Source organism: Xenopus tropicalis, chromosome 6 (assembly GCF_000004195.4).
Source record: "Xenopus tropicalis strain Nigerian chromosome 6, UCB_Xtro_10.0, whole genome shotgun sequence".
Classification (NCBI taxonomy): Eukaryota; Metazoa; Chordata; class Amphibia; order Anura; family Pipidae; genus Xenopus; species Xenopus tropicalis.
Genome location: NC_030682.2, coordinates 104,409,718 through 104,429,221, shown reverse-complemented (window position 1 = coordinate 104,429,221; position 19,504 = coordinate 104,409,718). Strand labels below are relative to the sequence as shown.

General features: G+C 39.9%; 1 protein-coding gene across 1 annotated transcript; it reads left to right on the top strand.

Annotated features, from left to right (window-relative positions):
* Positions 1-1,073: 1,073 nt before the first annotated feature.
* Positions 1,074-18,648, top strand: napg (N-ethylmaleimide-sensitive factor attachment protein, gamma). The gene is given in 12 exon segments (NM_001114035.1): positions 1,074-1,142; positions 2,885-2,952; positions 5,328-5,412; positions 6,309-6,326; positions 8,329-8,359; positions 10,799-10,908; positions 10,989-11,055; positions 11,331-11,401; positions 13,458-13,536; positions 14,280-14,359; positions 15,105-15,234; positions 18,223-18,648. Coding segments are annotated over 12 exon segments (945 nt in total). The 5' UTR covers positions 1,074-1,086; the 3' UTR covers positions 18,373-18,648.
* Positions 18,649-19,504: the final 856 nt, after the last annotated feature.

The following is a 19,504-nucleotide window of genomic DNA, read 5'->3' as shown; positions in this document are numbered from 1 at the left end:
ACAGACTAGTTAGGCGCTAGTGTGGAGGATCTGGGAAAGTAGTTCTTTATCCTTAGGATATTACCCTTATTTGACCGGATCCTGAACGGCCAATGATGGTTTAGGGATATACAATGACCTGCAACCTGTATCTAAACCGTGGTCCCTACAATAAGGCAACAGTGCCTGTAAAAGAGAACTAATCCTCTATCCTCCTGGATGGAGCCAGAAACTGCTCTTACTAAATAAGCTGTGTATCTCACGTGGTTATACGTGCTGTGACACAATATAGTCTGCCTAGCTGTTCCCTCATTCACGGGGTCCCTGCTCCCCGACTTTTCCAAGGGTGCTGGTCTCCCTTGGGGCCTAAACTTCTGGGCTGGTGTGGATCCCAGGCTTCAATGAGCTTCCACACAGAACAAAATGCTGCAGGCCAAGAAGGCAGAACCCATCCTTTCCTAACACTGTATGAAAGTGTGGTAAGGTGTGGTCTAGCCTTGGGCCAATAACAGGGTATATGTTAATACCAAAAATGATACACGGGTCTTTGCCCAGTAACAGGAAAAGAAGAAATGTAGGGCTTAAAGCCATAGGGGCATATTAACCCTATGGGTCCCTACACAGGTTTTTGACCTTTACAAACCAAGAATCGCCATAAAACTGTACACTGGTGGACTTAGAGGGTATGTGGTTTTCACAACCAGTTTTGTTATCATCTACATTTAATATGCTGAAAACATTTTCACTTTAAAAATGTAACTAAACATATTAGAAGCAATATATTTTTCTACAAATGCTGAGACACACTCATTTAGGCACATAGCATTGTATTACCAACGAACGCTCCTACACTCAAAGGCCACCCTAGCAACGGAGATTTGGCGCGTTGTTCCCACACAAAAGTGCATCGCTAATTTAGAGTAAACCTCGGCATGGTTTTTGCCAAAACAAAGATGGCCGCCTGCAGTCTCATCGACCGTACAGTTTCACTCTGCCAAACCCTCAGCGTCATTCCCCCTGAGCGGCCCAGAAGATGACAGCTCTCTAAGCCTGACACGGCGCGGCTCCTCCTACCTGGTGACGTAGGAGCCTGTCGCTAGTGGTGTCATGGCTGCTCAGAAGATCAATGAGGCGCTGGAGCACCTAGCTAAAGCAGAAAAATGGTAATATTAAGGCACCGGGAAGGGGACAGAGGAGCTTGTTTGTGTATTCTCAAAACCGCTTTGCCTTTTTAGTCATGGGGGATCAGTGTGAATTTTCCCGACGTGTGGAAGGCTTTAGAGGGAAGGGCTGCTGCGCTATAAGTATTGTGTTAATATAAGGGAGTAATGACTGCCATTGGGTTATGCCGCCTCATTTGTTTCTTGTCTTAATATAGGAAACATGAATTGTATAATGAGCTTAAATTACTATTCCAAATCACCTTTCCAAATTCCTTTTCTGTCAGTCTGAGGCATAGAGAGCACTGGCACCGGCAACTTATGGCCCATTAAGAGGAAATAATATTTTCTTGTGTGACAACTGTACCCCGGGACTGTACCCAGGGTATGGCACAAATAACCAAATACTAAGAATGCAGGGAGTTGCAGGAGCTGGAGAGTTAATGGTAGGATATCCCATTATTTACCCTATTCCATCAGATGAGGGTGCTAGCCTTCCAATCACCATGCTGTTGTTATTTTGCCCAGACAATAAATATGGGCATTTCTGCTAATAACAGGTTTCCTAGCAGCAGGTATCCCAATAGCAGACCTTTTGTTGTTATTCAGTGAGTGCAGGTACAGACGGTCTAGCTGAGCCAGCAGAACCATAGCTCATGAGGTCAGCAGTCTTTCCATATTATGTGCCAGCATAAGCCTGGCTTTCATTTCTGCTCTTTTCATTTTAAAGAATTAAGTGACCATTTCATTTCTAGCAATGGCATTGTCTTCCAGTTTTTTGTTTGTATGTAAATCTTTATAGGACCAGTGTCACAACAAGAAGGTCTCTGAACTTGGCTTTATAATGAAACATAAACAAATATATAGTTCATATCACACTTTGGCAACATTTGGCTCCTGATATTATTGCACAGACTGCAACAATGCAACATCCAAACAATGGCAACCTTTCTGTGTTCTGCATTATGGTTTGTCCCTATGCCTTTGCTGCAGGTTATTGGCAGAAAGAGTGGTCAGAACCATGCTCCTAACTATAGCTCATAGCCTTCCCAGAATTGTTCACAAGGAATGCTGCATGTTATAGTTTGCAATAACCAGAATTCCACAAGTTCCTAATGGCAGGTATGCTTTGTAGGGATTGCCAAACACAGCCTCCTGTAGGTTTGGGAGAACACTGGCACTGTGAAATAGATTAGAAACTATTCTGGAAATACAGTTCTGGAAATTACAGTGTATAAAAGTACAGTCATTATGGGAATTATGTGGTTACCCTGATAGATTGATATTTTAATTGCTCTAAGTTCCATAAGTTCCACAGATTTTTATCAATGTGTCTTGACATTTTAATTTAAACTGTCATTTTATTTAACATATTTACATTAATAGTTTGCATAATAACTAAACACTGGGACTGATGAAGAATTCCCTGATAATACTGAGCCAGTCTTTCCTTTAATGCTAAGCCATTTGCATTCTGGGAAGTGCCTTTTTTTTTTTTACACTAGCCCAGCTGCTCATTTCCAATCACAAGAACTTATAAACTTCATGTATTTTTTATAAGCTATGTATCTGTTTGCTGTTAGCACTTGGGAAGTTATTTTGCCCCTGCAAAGTTGAGTTGGCAGCTGCCTTTTAGGGGGACTGACAGTTTTTCATGGTGGTCGTTCTCAATTTACTTTATGTAATCTTTGTCTATGTAAATTACAGTGCACGTAGCCTATGATTTATTTATTGTTAATTTGAAGCTTGAAGACAAGTTTTTTGAAGTGGAAACCTGATTATGACAGTGCAGCCTCTGAATATTCAAAGGCAGGTATGTAAATGTTTTTTAACAAATGCTGGGGCTGCATCAATTTTTTTGATACAATATGATGCCTTTGAAACTGCTTTACACTTGTGCATAGCTGTGTTTCATAATATACTGCATCATCAGTGTCCTACTGGGCATGAACTGGGCTGCTTGTTAATCCCTTTTATGAACCATGCTGGTTGTGCACTTATCAGAAACCACAGCACAGTCTAGTCTCACTCCCCTTAGCTCGTAACAAAGGCTACAGCTGTATACAAACTATGGTGTAACACTCACACTGCTATAAGTCCAGGAGTATCCAGAGCAGCAGATACTCATTCAGACTGCAAAATTAAAAAATATATAATGATAACATTTCAGAGCCACAGCATTCTCATAATATAAAATAAACAAATACAACTTAATATTTAAATATCACAGGCCTCCCCCATCCCATCCTGCACAGCACAATCACTTAGCCCTTTCTTTACAAAATATCTTACAGATTAAAAGCATAAGAGGAAAAAGGAAACATTCAGCCCTTTTTGGTTTCAGTGTCACATGGGTATATATCAGAAAGCACTTTCTCTGTAGGATTTATTGCTCCTGGTTCCCTCTACAATTTTATTTGGGAGCATGATCAATAACCATAGTAAGAAAACCTTAAATTTGATGATTCATCTGTGTACAATGAAGAGCTAAGCATTGTTCACCCCATTTCAGGTTACCTGCTTAAAAATGCCCTGTGGGGGTTTTTATGTGACTGGTGTTCAATCAAAACAAATCTTAAACATGTGATTGGTATTCCAAATGGGTAATAAAATTTAATTGCATCTGTAAGATCTGTAAGAGCACTGGTTTTATATAGAGATAACTGTTGGGTATTTTCAAGAAGGTAAATTGAAAAGAGATGAATATCCCTAAGGTCTTCATTAATCGGTATTACTATCCCTTAGCTCTTAATTTGTAGAAATGAATCAAAAAATGTATGATCTTCACAATATAGTTATTGATCATGTTCACAAATTAAATCCTGAATGGGATCGGTAGCAACGTGTCTATTGGATATATACCCTGAGAACGTTGTAGCCAAAAGGACTTAATTATTCCTTTTCCCTCTCATGTTTCTCATTTTTATCTACAAGGTGATTGGTAAGGGCCTGTGATGTTTAAATCATTGAGTTGTATGTGGCTCATTTTTTATTCTCTGAGAATTGTGTGGCACTGAAATGTTAACAGTAGAATTTTGCAAGGAATCCCAAGTGCCCTGGAATTGTTTGCAGTTGGTTACAGGTCTGGAAGTGATTAGTCCTGTCTGGTGAGCACCATGTATAAATCATAATAACGGATGCTAAATGCAGCGATTTTCAGTCGTAAATCATTCAGATTTAATCAGACTTACAAGCAACCTTGTGGACCAGGCGATTTAAGTCTTGAAAATACTTCTGTTGGGGAGCTACAATTATCTAACCTGAGAGTGCACTTACGGATCCAGGCAAATGCTGCTGAAATTAACGGGGCATATTGACCCTGCCATCTGCACTGAGAATCATGCTTTTATTAAATTATTAAGAAAGATGCATCACTAAGTGGGTGCCAGAATGTTAGGCACCCTCCAGTAATTATAATCTCTTACTTGAGACCCCAGAACAATGCTCTTGTTTGCTGAAAACTGCACTGGCCTGGATAACCACTGCAAGAGTGCCATGCTGCCACCATCTTCCTGTTTTCGGCTCTTCTCTGTCCCGGTTTAAATTCTTATGCGCAGCACAGTGAAAAGCAGATGAAGGTTGTGATGTGGTGCTCTTACAGAAGTACTGGCCGGGGCAGTTTTCTGTGAACAGGAGCAACAGCCCGTGTCTCAGGTAAGTGAGTACCAATTTGGCACCACCCTGTGATTATACGTTTTAGTCTTCTTTTACACATTTATGACCACATTAACATTAAACCTCACTTGTTATGAATAAGCAATGTTAATAAGATAATGTTCTCTAAATAAACAAACCCATTCCTTTCCCTAATTGCTTCCTGTGTATTTGGCTTAGAAAAGGAGGACTTGTACAGGCGGTCTGTTTGTGTGAGAGAGGTAATTTAATAACTTATCCAGTCAGATGGGATCCAATATAAATTAAAAGTCTTCTTATTTTTCACTACTGTGTTCAGCATGAACTATGTATGTATGTATGTATGTATGTATGTATGTGTATCTTCATTTATAAAGCGCTACTTATGCACACAGTGCTATACAGTAAAGCAATAAATTAATACAACTGACGGGGGTATTGCAACTATAGATTTTTTGAAGTAATAAGCAGATTGGATTTCCAGCACGCTATTTATTGAAAAGTAATTTTGAATAGATATATTTTAAATACTGAAACAATAATTTTACTTTTCAGCGGTTGCCTTTAAAAATGCCAAGCAATATGATCAAGCAAGAGAAGCCTTTTTAAAAGAAGCTGAATCGTATGAAAACAACAAAGCGTATCCTTTTGAGTGTTTAACACATATACCCTAGATTAAAGGACAATAAAAGTGTAAATTACTACTGTCAGTTGTTAGGCGCCCCTTTTTGATAACAGTCACTTGTTCTCCGGAATGCAAAGGGTCTTCACATCCCAGAATCTATTACTTCACAAGGTGAAGATGGGGTTGTATGACTCTAAGGGGCACATTTACTAATCCACGAATCCGAATCCCGAATGGGAAAAAATCGGATTGGAAACGAACATTCTGCGACTTTTTCATATTTTTTGCGTTTTTTTCGTCGCCGTCGTGACTTTTTCGTCGCCTTTACGACTATCGTATTTTGCGCAATTGTTTTCATTGCCGTCGCGATTTTTTCGTATTGCGCTATAGTAAACGGCGGAAAAACCAATCCGAATTTTTCGTGACGGTGACGAAAAAGTCGCGACAATTCGCAAACAAGTCGTGACGGCGACAAAAAAAAACGCGTCAATTTGCGAAAAATTTGCGACGGCGACGAAGAAATCGTAAAAATACAGATCATTACGAAAAAAACGCATTCAGCCGCTTTCGGATTAGTAAATGTGCCCCTAAGTGTCAGTAGTAGTATTTCTATTAAAGAAAAAACAATTAAAATCAGGGTGTCTTTTACATAAGCCTAACTGAATTTATTGTAAATAACTGGGCTATATTTTCCTTTTAAGGGTTATTGTCCTGTGTCAAACATGGAGTGTTATGCATATAGGACAGCACAGGGTCCAGTGTCTGTAGGATCAGAGGAATTGTGTTGAAGAGAATGGCTCTCTACAGAGGATCGGAGAAATGTGGGGGTTTCTAGGGGGCAAAATATAGTGTGACTGTAGGAAATCTGTAGAGCCCATGGTACATTTTCAGTCCTTAACTCAATTTTACAGACTTTTCCATGCTGCTAAGTAAGTGTTATTTTAGACTGTTTTTGAATTAAATGGAAATAAAGATACTAGCACTGATATTTACTGATTTATTTATATTTACAGGATTATTACTAATATAGAGATGTTGAACCTTTACGCTGGTTCAATAAGTTTATTATAGAAAATATGGCATGTTTAGCCATATTCATTTTTAGGATTTAGTTCTCCTTTAACTTAAGAAATACGCTAGAAATGGTGCACATTATGTTTTGGGCTTATGTTCCAGCCCAAGGCAACCACAACCCACAAGATCAGTGCCTCCAAAATGCCCTAGTAGCTCCCCATCTTCTTTTCTGCCAATTCCCACCACATACTCTGTGCTGCTGTCTGTTACTGAGCTTAGAGACTGACTCACAATATACTGTATACCGTATAAGCCGAGTTTTCCAGCACTCAAAATGTGCTAAAAAAGGAATCCTAGGCTTATACTCGAGGCAAGTAGTAGTAGTACCGGCGCATCCGTTGCGCGAGCATGCTGAAGAGCCTTGTGGTACACAGAGCACGTCACGCATGCGAGGGGGGTGCAAGTCCACATAGTGACAGGGAGAGGGTGTTTCTCCATTGGAGCAGCTTTTTTTGCACGGGGCATCGTGGGAACCGAGTTCAAGGGAAGGGCTTGTAAAGGTACCCTTTAAGGCTTCATGCATCAGAAACATCTAATGCCTGTACAGCACTATGAGATAAACCAGGGGAGACTGTAATTGTCTGAATTGGCTGAACAACACACTCTGTTCTGGGTGTGTAAAAGTTGTTGCTGTAGCTTTCTCCTGATTATTGCCATCACTGCTTCCCATAGTAAAGTTGTTGCTGAGGACACCGTCACACAAACCTAAAACTGTATTTGCTGCTGCTTCTGGCTCAACAAGAGCTGGACTGCTTGTTTTGTGATATAAATGCAATATTTCTCCACTAGATAAAGAACTTGCATTTGCAGCGGCATCCCTAGATTCTCCCACATTAGTAGTGTGGCTGCACAAAGAGTTAGAGAAATCAGTTGGTGCATTGTTCAGAGACATATACAGTTCTTTCACTGGATTTACATTGCTCACACTGAGTTCCTTGTATATGTATGTAAAATTAAATGAGATATTAACCTGTACAACCTTAGCTTCTCAATAGCTGCTTAGATTGAGCATGTGCACTGTTCTGGACAGTTCAAAATGGGGAGCCCCTATGCCAACTGTAAAGACATATATTGTTACTACTATAAGCTAGTGTAGTCAGTTTAGTATAAGCATTTCTAGGCATATTCATCTTTAGGGTTTAGTTCTCCTTTAAGGCAGTGGCATATGGGTCAGATTCCAGTGTTCAGTGCCTGTGTGATTTCAAACTCACAGGGCAGGTCGTAGAATGTGTTAAATTGATCTCCATGTTCTCAAATCAGTCGGGAGATAATCACTGGAAATGCTCACTGCTGGTTTCAGAATGATAATCCCCTAAATTCTAAGCTCTGGAAATTCAAGCCAATGCAGAAGCAAAATCCCCGGATATTTTTTAAGTTAAAACACTAGACAAAAATTGTGTTTAGCTCAAGCTCCATTCATTATGGTAGAAATATATACTGCTCATTTAACACTAAGGGCTTTTTTTCATTTATTTTTTAATTGCATTTGTTTTCTGAAAAGATGAACAATTGTGTTACTGACTTGTTTAATGTGGCAGTATTCTTCTGGTTGACTTGCACAATCTTTTATATTGCCACTTATTGCCAACATATTGTGTAACAGTTTACTAAAAAGAGGCCACAATGAGTCTTGGCCTAGCATCCCAGGAGATATTGCGTGGCACTATTAAGGGATTGACCAAGGACAGAAAGTGCCAGAGCAGGGACACATTCCTTCGTTTTTCTCATAACTTGTGAAGATAATGTGCGTGTGTGTGTGATACCAGTATTGCCAATATTTTGCAGTATTGTGCAGTTTTATTAAATGTATTTTTACTGTTTATGCTTCCATATTAATTGAGGTTCTTCTTTTATTAGAGCTTATGAACAAGCTGGAATGATGCTAAAGGTATATGTGTATACATGTTATACTACAAATTCTTTTGACAAACATCTGGTGCTTTCTGCAAATGTAAAACCTTCACCAAAAACTTGCTTGTGTTGCTTGTGATTTTTTTTAGAAAGCACAAATGAGATGCCTTCATGACAAATATGTTAAACTGAGAAAAGATGAGGTTTCTCCCATATTTTGGTTTGATTCCTTATAGTTTTCTGCCCAGCACACCTGGCCCATACCAGCCTGGGCTGTCCTAAATGGTCCAGTATTTAGATGTGCTGATCATCTGTGGCAGTTGTAGTCATTGTTTTGCTGTATGTTAACACTTTCACTTCCATCTGAATATCACCTTTATTTGTTTTAAATGTCAATGAGTTTTTGAATATTTTGTGCTGTTTTTTGGTGGGGGACTTCGAGTTTACCTTTAGAGAACTACATTTGGTTTTTCATGTCAACTTTCTAAATCTTTCAGAAATTTAGTGTCTTTTCATTTCTGTAACAAGATATATGACTGCATGTATGCAAAAACATACATGTCTTGCACCAAAATACATATGCCTTTGAAAGCCCAATGTCGCTAAACAATATTTATGAAAAGAGAGATCAAAATCCCATAAAAGTAGAATACTAAATAAAAGCATTCTTAGACTGCAGGCCAAAAGTACCAATTGAAACAGTGAAAGAGATGTGTTTACATCATTGTTCATTATAAAATCCCTTTAAACAACAAAACTTTGAACCTGGGGTTCCTATGTGACAAGAGATGTGTATATATATATATATATATAGTGAGGAACATAAGTATTTGAACACCCTGCGAGTTCACCTTTGCAAGTTCTCCCACTTAAAAATCATGGAGGGGTGTGAAATTCACATTGTAGGTGCACATTGTGGGAGACAGCATTTAAAAAAAAAAAAAAAATTCAGGAAATCACATTGTATGATTTTATTTGTATTGCACTGCTGCACATACATATTTGAACACCTGAGAAAATCAGTGTTAATATTTGATACAGAAGCCTTTGTTTGCAATTACAGAGGTCAAACGTTTCCTGTAGTTCTTGATCAGGTTTGCACACACTGCAACAGGGATTTTGGCCCACTCCTCCACACAGATCTCCTCTAGATCTGTCAGGTTTCGGGGCTGTCGCTGAGCAACATGGAGTTTCAGCTACCTCCAAAGATTTTCTATTGGATTTAGGGGACTGGAGCTAGCTAGCTGGCTAGGCCATTCCAGAACCTTAATTTGCCTCTTACAGAGACACTCCGGTCATACTGGCTGTGTGCTTCGGGTCTTTGTCATGTTGGAAGACCCAGCCACGACCCATCTTCAATGCTCTGACTGAGGGAAAGGAGGTTGTGGCCCAAAATCTCACAATACATGACCCCATTCATCCTCTCCTTAATACAGTGCAGTCGTCCTGTCCCCTTTGCAGAAAAGCACCCCCATAGCATGATGTTACCACCCCCATGCTTCACAAAAAGTTCTACTTTGGTCTCATCTGACCACATGACTTTCTCCCATGCCTCCTCTGGATCATCCAGATGGTCATTGGCAAACTTCATACGGGCCTGGACATGTGATGACTTGAGCAGGGGAACCTTCCGTGCAATGCATAATTTGAAACCATGACGGCGTAGTGTTCTACTGGCAGTGACCTTTAAAAACTGTGGTCCCAGCTCTCTTCATGTCATTGACCAGCTCCTCCCTTGTAGTTCTGGGCTGATTCCTCACCTTTCTTATCATCAGTGATAAGGGAGACTGACAGTTGTCTTTAGCCTTTCTAACAATTGCTCCAACAGTTGATCTATTTTCACCAAGCTTCTTGGCAATTGCCCCGTAGCCCTTTCCAGCCTTGTGAAGGTCCACAATTTTGTCTCTGGTGTCTTTTGACAGCTCTGTGATCTTGCCCATGGTAGTAGTTGGAGTCTGACTGACTGTGGGGTGGACAGGTGTATTTAAAGAGCTCAGGCAGGTGCTACTAATTTAGATTGAGTGGAGTAGAGGTGGACTTTTTAAAGGCAGAGTAACAGGTCTTTGAGAGCCAGAATTTTTGCTAATTGCCAGGTGTTCAAGTACGTATGTGCAGCAGTGCAATACAAATAAATTCTTTAAAAATCATACAATGTGATTTCCTGAATTTTTTTTTAAATGCTGTCTCTCACAGTGGGAATGCACCTACAATGTGAAAATCGCAGGGTGTTCAAATACTTAGTTTTTTAGTAATATAGCAGTATCTGTCATTTTTCAGCCAGCTGAAATACACCAGAAGAGGAATGTTATGTTTGCCATTGGTCTTAATCTTAGTGGGTGTTTGATTCAGTCACAACTGGGGATCAGAGTTACCAAATGATCTTAGCCTATGAGTTTTGGCATGAGTTTGGTTTTAAACAGGGCTTGATCAGACAGGATATGGTAAAAACATTTTCTCATTTATGCATTTACTAAAGGAGATGCAAAAACTCCCAGAAGCAGTCCAGCTGATAGAAAAAGCCAGCATGATGTATCTGGAGAATGGAACTCCCGACACGGCTGCTATGGCACTGGAGCGGGCTGGGAAGTGAGTAACTGATGTTTATGTTCATTTTTACAATGTTTTCCATCAATCTTAATAATCCTGCTGTTTTTGTTTTATTTTAGACTAATAGAGCTTGTGAACCTGGAAAAGGCAGTTCAACTCTATCAACAATCTGCATCTGTTTTTGAGGTGGGTTTGTATAGTGTGCCCATTACTGTAAAATGGGATAATATAAGTCAGTGTGGGACGCCTGCACCCTTAATGGTAGAAGAAAATTTTATGTTTGACTCCATGTATGTTTTTTATAATGTTAGCCTTTTGTTTGGTTCTGAGCTGAACTGATCAGTTACAAGATTCTCGAAGAAAGTCTTACTGATAAAAGGATTTCATTAACTTCAATGTAATGAAACATTGGTGTGATTGCAGCCATTATTGCTTTCAAGTGGATATTTTCTCCCATTCAGAATGAAGAACGGTTACGTCAGGCTGTGGAACTTTTAGGGAAGGCATCAAGACTTCTAGTAAGAGCTCGCAGGTAATGTGTATATATAAAGTAAAAACTTAAGTATTTTCATTTTTCTCCAATTTAACAGAATTAGCTGCATCTATACTGCAGCTATAGTAAACAATAATTGTAGGTAGTATTTTATGAATAGCTTGTTTATTTACTAAATAACCACAGTCATGCATTTTATTATTTTGTTGGTATTTTTTATGAAACAAATGATGCATCATTATTGTAGCTGTCTACTGTTGAACTAACAAGGAAATATGAGCAAGCATGGTCAGCCATTGTATATAATTTAGTATAATCAACACCTATACTTCTCTGTTTGTGGGACTGATTAACTTTAAATTGAAATATATATCTGATATATTATCCTGAGATTACTTACAGCCAATGTTCCCGCGTTTATTTTTGGATTTGTGCTAATGTGCTTTGTGCTAATAAATTATCTTTGGTGCACCCTTTGTAAACTATGTGTACATAGAAGTGAGTGGGTCAACATAATTTGAACAAAATGATGTCTTTTCAAACAAAGTTCATTGTGCCCACCACAATTTGCTGTGCTTACTGGTATCAAATTGGATGTGCTTGCATAGCTTAGGGCAGTGCTGTCCAACTTCTGGGGTGCCGAGGGCCGGAATTTCTCTAGGATATATGGTGGAGGGCCACTAATGGAAGCCAGTTTTGACCACTCCCCTTTTTTTGAACCACACCCACTTCAAACCACACCCATTTTATCACAATGGTGGTAGTGCAGCAAAAACCCAAATGCTTGGTCCTCACTGCGGGGATATCAACAGTTATTCATTTATGAAAGAATTATATTATGTCATATTATGTCATTAAGACACACCCTTAAATCCATATGCCTCCTCCACCCCTGTGGATAGCACAGCAACCCCCAGCAACATAATTACACACATTAGGGACCTACACACCTTAGGGACCATTTATTGACTATTTCCAACTACTAACAAACTCCCAGAACAAACCCCTGCCAGGTTTACCTCTCACAGGCAGCATAGGGCAGGCAGAGTATGGCACACACAGGCAGCACTCTTCCTCCCTTATGCTGCCTGTGTGTGCCATACTCTGCCTACCCTATGCTGCCTGTGTGTGCCATACTCTGCCTACCCTATGCTGCCTGTGTGTGCCATACTCTGCCTCCCTTATGCTGCCTGTGTGTGCCATACTCTGCCTCCCTTATGCTGCCTGTGTGTGCCATACTCTGCCTACCCTATGCTGCCTGTGTGTGCCATACTCTGCCTGCCCTATGCTGCCTGTGTGTGCCATACTCTGCCTCCCTTATGCTGCCTGTGTGTGCCATACTCTGCCTACCCTATGCTGCCTGTGTGTGCCATACTCTGCCTACCCTATGCTGCCTGTGTGTGCCATACTCTGCCTACCCTATGCTGCCTGTGTGTGCCATACTCTGCCTCTCTTATGCTGCCTGTGTGTGCCATACTCTGCCTCTCTTATGCTGCCTGTGTGTGCCATACTCTGCCTGCCCTATGCTGCCTGTGTGTGCCATACCCTCCCTGCCCTATGCTGCCTATGTGCCATACTATGCCTACCCTATGGTGTCTGTGTGTACATACAATGTCTGAGGTGTGAACAGATGAACAATGTGGGTGATTACAGCCTGAGCCTGAGGTGTGAACACTGCAGGGGGTGAACAATGCAGAAACTAAAAGGTGTGAAAAACACAGGGGATTACATCTTCAAACAATACAGGGGGATTACAGCCTGAATCTGAGGTGAGAACCATGCAGGGGGGCAGTTAATTTCAGTTCTGATACCATTTAAAGCTTACACAAAGGTAAGCCATCAAAGCAGCCAGACAGGTGGGGGGCCACACAGAGGGGGGTCGCCCAGTTGGACAGCACTGGCTTAGAGGATATTGCTTACAGCCTATACAGAGTGCATCTCTAGGAGGCACAGTTGAAGAAAGTCATTTGCTCAGTATAGTGTCCTTGAGAGCTGTGTTTTTAATGTATTATTGGTCAGTGCCATGCTTCTATTATATTTGTTATATTTCTCTTATGTATCTGCATCTGTATGATATTTTCATTTATGCTTTTAGATTAGATGAAGCTGTAGCATCTATTCAGAAGGAAAAGAATATGTATAAAGAAATAGAGAATTATCCAACTTGTTATAAGGTATGGATTTGGATCAAATGAATAATTTCCATGTCCTCCACACAACTATTTTTATCATTTCTCTTGTATCTATTTTTCTTGCTTATATAGCTTCTATAGATTTATAAACAAGGCTTTTATTTTGTTGCACACATCCTAACACCATACATATTAAACACTTTGTGCACATTCTGGTATCTTTATTATCATTAGTTACAAGTACAGGTATCGGACCCCTTATACGGAAACCCATTATCCAGAAAGTTCAGAATTACGGAAGGGCCATCTCCCATAGACTCCATTTTAATCAAATAATTCACATTTTAAAAAATGATTTCCTTTTTCTCTATAATAATAAAACAGTAGTTGAACTTGTACATGATCCCAACTAAGATATCATTAATCCTTATTGAAGGGCAAAACAATTGTATTGGGTTTAATTACTGTTTAAATAATTTTATTAGCAGACTTAAGTTAGGAGATCTAAATTATGAAAAGACCCCTTATCCGGAAAACCCCAGGTCCCAAGCATTCTGGATAACGGGTCCCATACCTGAACCTCTTTGAGGTCCATCCTTTGGTCAGGGCTCCTTTAGGTCATAGTGCTAAATGTTGCGTACTGGCTTCTTAGACCTTTTTTGCATGACATCATGATTATTTAAACATGTTGTATATGATAACAAAGCAACTGATTAAAACAGCTGGACAGCATTGTAATAGAAGAGGTCTGACATTCTTCACATTTTTTTGTTTTTTTTTTAAAGAAAACTATTGCTCAGGTGTTAGTGCATCTTCATAGGAATGACTTTGTTGCTGCTGAGAAATGTGTCAGAGAAAGCTACAGGTGAGTGAAAATGTTCTCTGATTAAGGTGAATATGTTCATGCACCCTTTGTAATGTCTTCTCACTGCTGAACACCTGTTTTACATATTCTTTATAAATATATGATGAAGCACTACGGTATCATGCAGTACTTCACAGATGAAGGAATAGAATTAAGCTTATATAGGGGTTTATCAAGTGGCCTGCTGTAAGTGCTAGAGCTCTAAGGGCTGTCTGCCAGAAAGTACAGGGGTCCTAGTTCCTATCACACAACTTATAGGGCATCTGAGTGACTTCCAAGTTTTGCCTCTAGCAGACCCTTATGAATACAGGGCTCTACATAAATGAGCAAAAAATACGTATATATAGAAAAGTGCTGAGAATGCATGGTGGCACTCAATGAAGTTCCCTGTACAAAATTGCTTAAAATTTTGGAGAGAAGCGATCAAAAGAAGCAGATGGAAGGTGATTAAATGGATAACCTGCATCATGCAGTTCACCTGTAGAACTTCTAAGTTCTTTAAAAAGTAGTTTCTTAATGAGATTATAAATCAATTTAGTTTGAAGTCCTATTTGTTAAAAATGGATCTATTTATTCCAAAGTTGACAAAGATTGGCAAGAAGAGTTTATGTCTGCTTGTGGTTAAACGGTATATATGGCTCTAAGATGTACATTAGGGCTGACAGGCGCACTAAGACACTGTTATAACAGGGTAGTGTATTTAATATCTTAGAATGGAATTATTAAATGCATGCTGTTGTTCCAGTATACCTGGATTCAGTGGGAGTGAGGACTGCGTTGCTTTGGAACAGCTTTTGGAAGGATATGATCAACAGGACCTGGACCAAGTGTCTGAAGTTTGCAATTCCCCTCTTTTTAAATACATGGATAATGATGTAAGTTAAAATATTGTAAATATATTTTATGAATCTAGTCATCCTCAAAATGCAGTGCTTTGCAAATTATGTGAACAAATATTGGTCTTGTAACCAAGCATTCTGTAGCTAGGCATTTGTCATATCCCAAGAACAGTCATGCAAACACCAAACATGAATAAAATCATATCAGTGGTGAGCCTTACTGCTGCACTCAGTAAATGAATACTTTGGCCTGCCTACCTCAACTCATAAAATCATACTATTTAAAGGGGACCTACCATTCAGACACAAAAAACTGTTTTTATTAAAACATCCATATCTTTTATGAAGGTATTCAAAAATCTCAGCTGTCAATCATATTGCTTGCCCTGCCTTTGTGCCTCAAAATAGAGGTGGGACAGGCGATAACTTTCCCTTTTCATTCTGCGCTTGCTAGATGTCACTGCACTCCTCTCATACCCCTTCCCTCCTAATGGCCTGTAATTGTGTATCCTGTGGATGGGTATGGGCATTAGGTCCCCCATTCTGGAGCATAAGCAAGATATTGGGGTAACAATGCAAAGCTTGCCTTAATAACAGCGTCCTCGAATGGCACCTGCCTACTTACAGCAATTGTGAATTCCAAGACTTAAAGGAAACAAGATTTAAATAGATCATGTAGTGTTGTGACATTTATTTTGCTTGATAAACACAATAGAAAGGAATTTGGAATTAGGGTAACAGCTCCCCCTTAATAGTAATAGTATAATATTACATAACAATTTTAATTGTTAATTCTTAAAAAGTTGTGACCACAATTGATATAAATATAATAACCAGTTAAACTATAAATGAATGAATGTCACTAGTGGGTATATGCCACAAAATAATCCAATGTAAAAATTCTTAGCTTTGGGAAGTCCCCTAAATCACTATATTTGCTAAAATACATAGTATTGATCTTACCCGCTCCTGTGCGCTCAACAGTCTCTGCTGTAGCGGCTGCCAAGTAACATGAACAACAAGATTGCTAAATCAGTGCTTATAATGATGGCTGCTTACCAAGGTAACCACATGGGGTAAAGACCCGCTTGGTGACCTTGCCTAATGAGTGGATAGGAAGACATATGGCTGCCTTTTGACCAATTTATACAAGATCCTATAGAAGTTAAGGCTTGCTCCAGTGTTGGGCCAGAGTTGTTTAGAAATTGTACTACAACATTATCAGTGCACACGCCCCGCTCTATCTACACTGTTACCTTTGCTGAGCCCTTTGAGGGTACTGGCACACTGGGAGATTAGTCACCCAAAATAAATGTTATGCTATCATGGGTGACTAATCTCCCCGAAATGCTTTCTTACTGGTAATAATGTAAATTGCCGGTGGTAAAACATACAAGGTGCTTTGTTTTTATGAAGTTGCCTCATGAGGAAACTTCGGGTGACTTTGAAAAAACAAAATGCTGCATATGTTTTCTGACTGGAGTTTTACAATATTGCCGGCGAGAGAACATTTTCAAGAGATTAGTCGCCCTCATGTGTCATCATCCTTAAGGTCGCCATACACTGAAAGATCTGCTTGCTTGGCGAGATCACCTACGGGTGGGCGATATTGCACTAATTTGGCCCTAGGGCGACACAATTCAATTAAAACACCAGGTATAGGCGCCGTCTGTTTGGGGACTGCATCAACGAGTTGATTCAGTCCCCAATCCAACAGAAAAACCTTCCTGATCGAGGGGCCCATCAGTAGTGCCCATACACTGGCAGATAAGTTGCCAAATAGGTCTAAAGGACTGATATCGGCAGCTAAAATTGGCCCGCGTATGGCCACCTTTAGGGAAGAAATTAAAAGGTAAATAATTATCCATTCACATCCAGTGATTCTGTTAATCTAGTGCTGTCCAATTTCTGTGGTACCGAGGGCCGAAATTTTTCTAACCTACATGGTGGGGGGCTGATAATGAAAGCTGGTTTTGACCACCCCCTTTTTTTTTAAACTGCACACACTTCAAACCACACCCATGTTATCACAAGAGCTTTTAAGACTATACCCACACTAATGGTGGTAGCACAGCAAAAACCAAAATGGTTGGTGCTCACTGTAGGGATATCACATTTCATTCATATGTGAAAGAATTATATTATGTCATATTAAGCTACACCCTTAAATCCATATGCCTCCTGTGGATAGCACAGCAACCCCGAGCACATAATTACACGCTTTAGGGACCTTATAATGACTAAATAGTCATTATAAGGTCCCTAAGGCCTGTAATTATGCTAACAAACTCCCAGAACAAACCCCTGTCAGGTTCAGCTCCCACAGGGAGCATAGGGCAGGCAGGGTATGGCACTCATAGGCAGCATAGGACAGGCAGAGTATGGCACTCATAGGCAGCATAAGGCAGGCAGAGTATGGCACACACAGGCAGCATAGGGCAGGCAGAGTACGGCACACACAGGCAGCATTGGGCAGTCAGGGTATGGCACTCATGGGCAGCATAGTGCAGGCAGAATATGGCACAAACAGGCAGCATTGGGCAGGCAGGGTATGGAAAACAAAGCCATCATAGGGCAGGCAGAGTATCTCACACACAGGCCGCATAGGTCAGGCAGAGTAAGGCACACACAGGCAGGGTAGGGCAGGCAGAGTATGGCACACATAGGCAGGGTAGGGCAGGCAGAGTATGGCACACACAGGCAGCATAGGGCAGGCAGTACCTACAGTGATACAATGCTGGCACTGCTCCTACAGTCCGTCTGAGGTGTGAACAGGTAAACAATGTTGAAGATTGTGTGAACAATGCATGGGGCCAGTTAATCTCAGTACTGATACAATTTAAACCTTACACATATGTAAGCAGTCACAGCAGAAGACAGGTTGGGGGCCACTCGGAGGGGGACCATGGGCCGGATGCAGCCCGCGGGCTACCAATTGGACAGCACTGCATTAGTTTAACATAGGTATACTAGGGAATACCTTTTTCAATATTTGAATATGAATATTCTCTCTTTTCATGCTAGTATGCAAAACTTGCTTTGAGCCTTGCTGTTCCTGGTGGTGGAAACAAAAAGAAGTCTTCTGCACCTCCATCGGTCACAGAAACAAGGCAAGCTCAAGGTGGGGCTCAAGCTGCGGAAGAGGATGATGAATATTCAGGCGGCCTGTGTTAACTTCAACCTATTGCTTCAAAAATGTGTTTACAGCATCAAGTACACCATATATAAGGAAGTTGGACTCCTGTGCGATGCTATTCAGGAGCACAAGTGATCATTTGGGAAAAAAATATGCTGTTCCACACATTCTGTTTGTTGCTGATACCATTATGTAACCAAGCAAACCGCCTGGATCGATACTGTGTCGAGGGTCAGCACATAACTCCGCCCATGTATTAACTAAGAAAAGATTTTTGGACATAACATCATTTTATTAAATTATTTCATCCTAAATTTTTCTGTGCTTCAGATCAGTCCATTTGTACAAATGTTATTAGTTGTGTTATTTTGTAAATTACTGGAAGTACGTGATTGTGTAACAGCTACAAAATATATAAATCAGATGTGGTTTCTGTCTGCATATAGCTTTGGCTGGACATGTATATAAATGAGATATATATATATTTAATCTTGTATGTTATTATTGATTACACACCATATAGTGTAATGGTACCAGAACCAAAGCCTTTCTTGGCAAAGGCATGCATATTATTCTCTTATAGTGCCGTGGCACAGAGAGGGTTTGATTGGGGGCTGCTTCCCATTGACATTAGTTGAGAACACTGAGTCGAGCGCGAGCTGCAATTATCATTGGAAATTTTGGGGTAATAAATTGATCCTAAACACTTCAATATTACTGACTGTTAATTCTTCCAGTGCTAATATCCTTATCAATTATTCACATTTATTCATCTCTCTAGTAATTTAATAAGATGAATAAAATTTTCCTGAGGTCTCCTAACCAATCGGTAAATGCTTATTCCTTTTTTTTTTTTTTCTTAGGGGCTACTGTTTTACCATTAGCCACACTCATGTTATACCTGCACTAGCTAATCTTTCATTTGAACCCTGATTACCATTCCGAAAAAAGCAGTTAATTAACTTATTTGTGAATATATTTTAAAAGCATTAATAAGTTCACAACTTTTAATTTATTTAACAATATTGATCTGTTTTTCTTCTGCATTTAAAATTAAGTTTGACATTTCTGTAGCTCTACTCACAACAGAGACCAGGGCTGTCGGACTCGATGTACCCCTTCACCCCAATGACTTGTATCTCTGTTATTCAGCCCAAGGATACATGAATC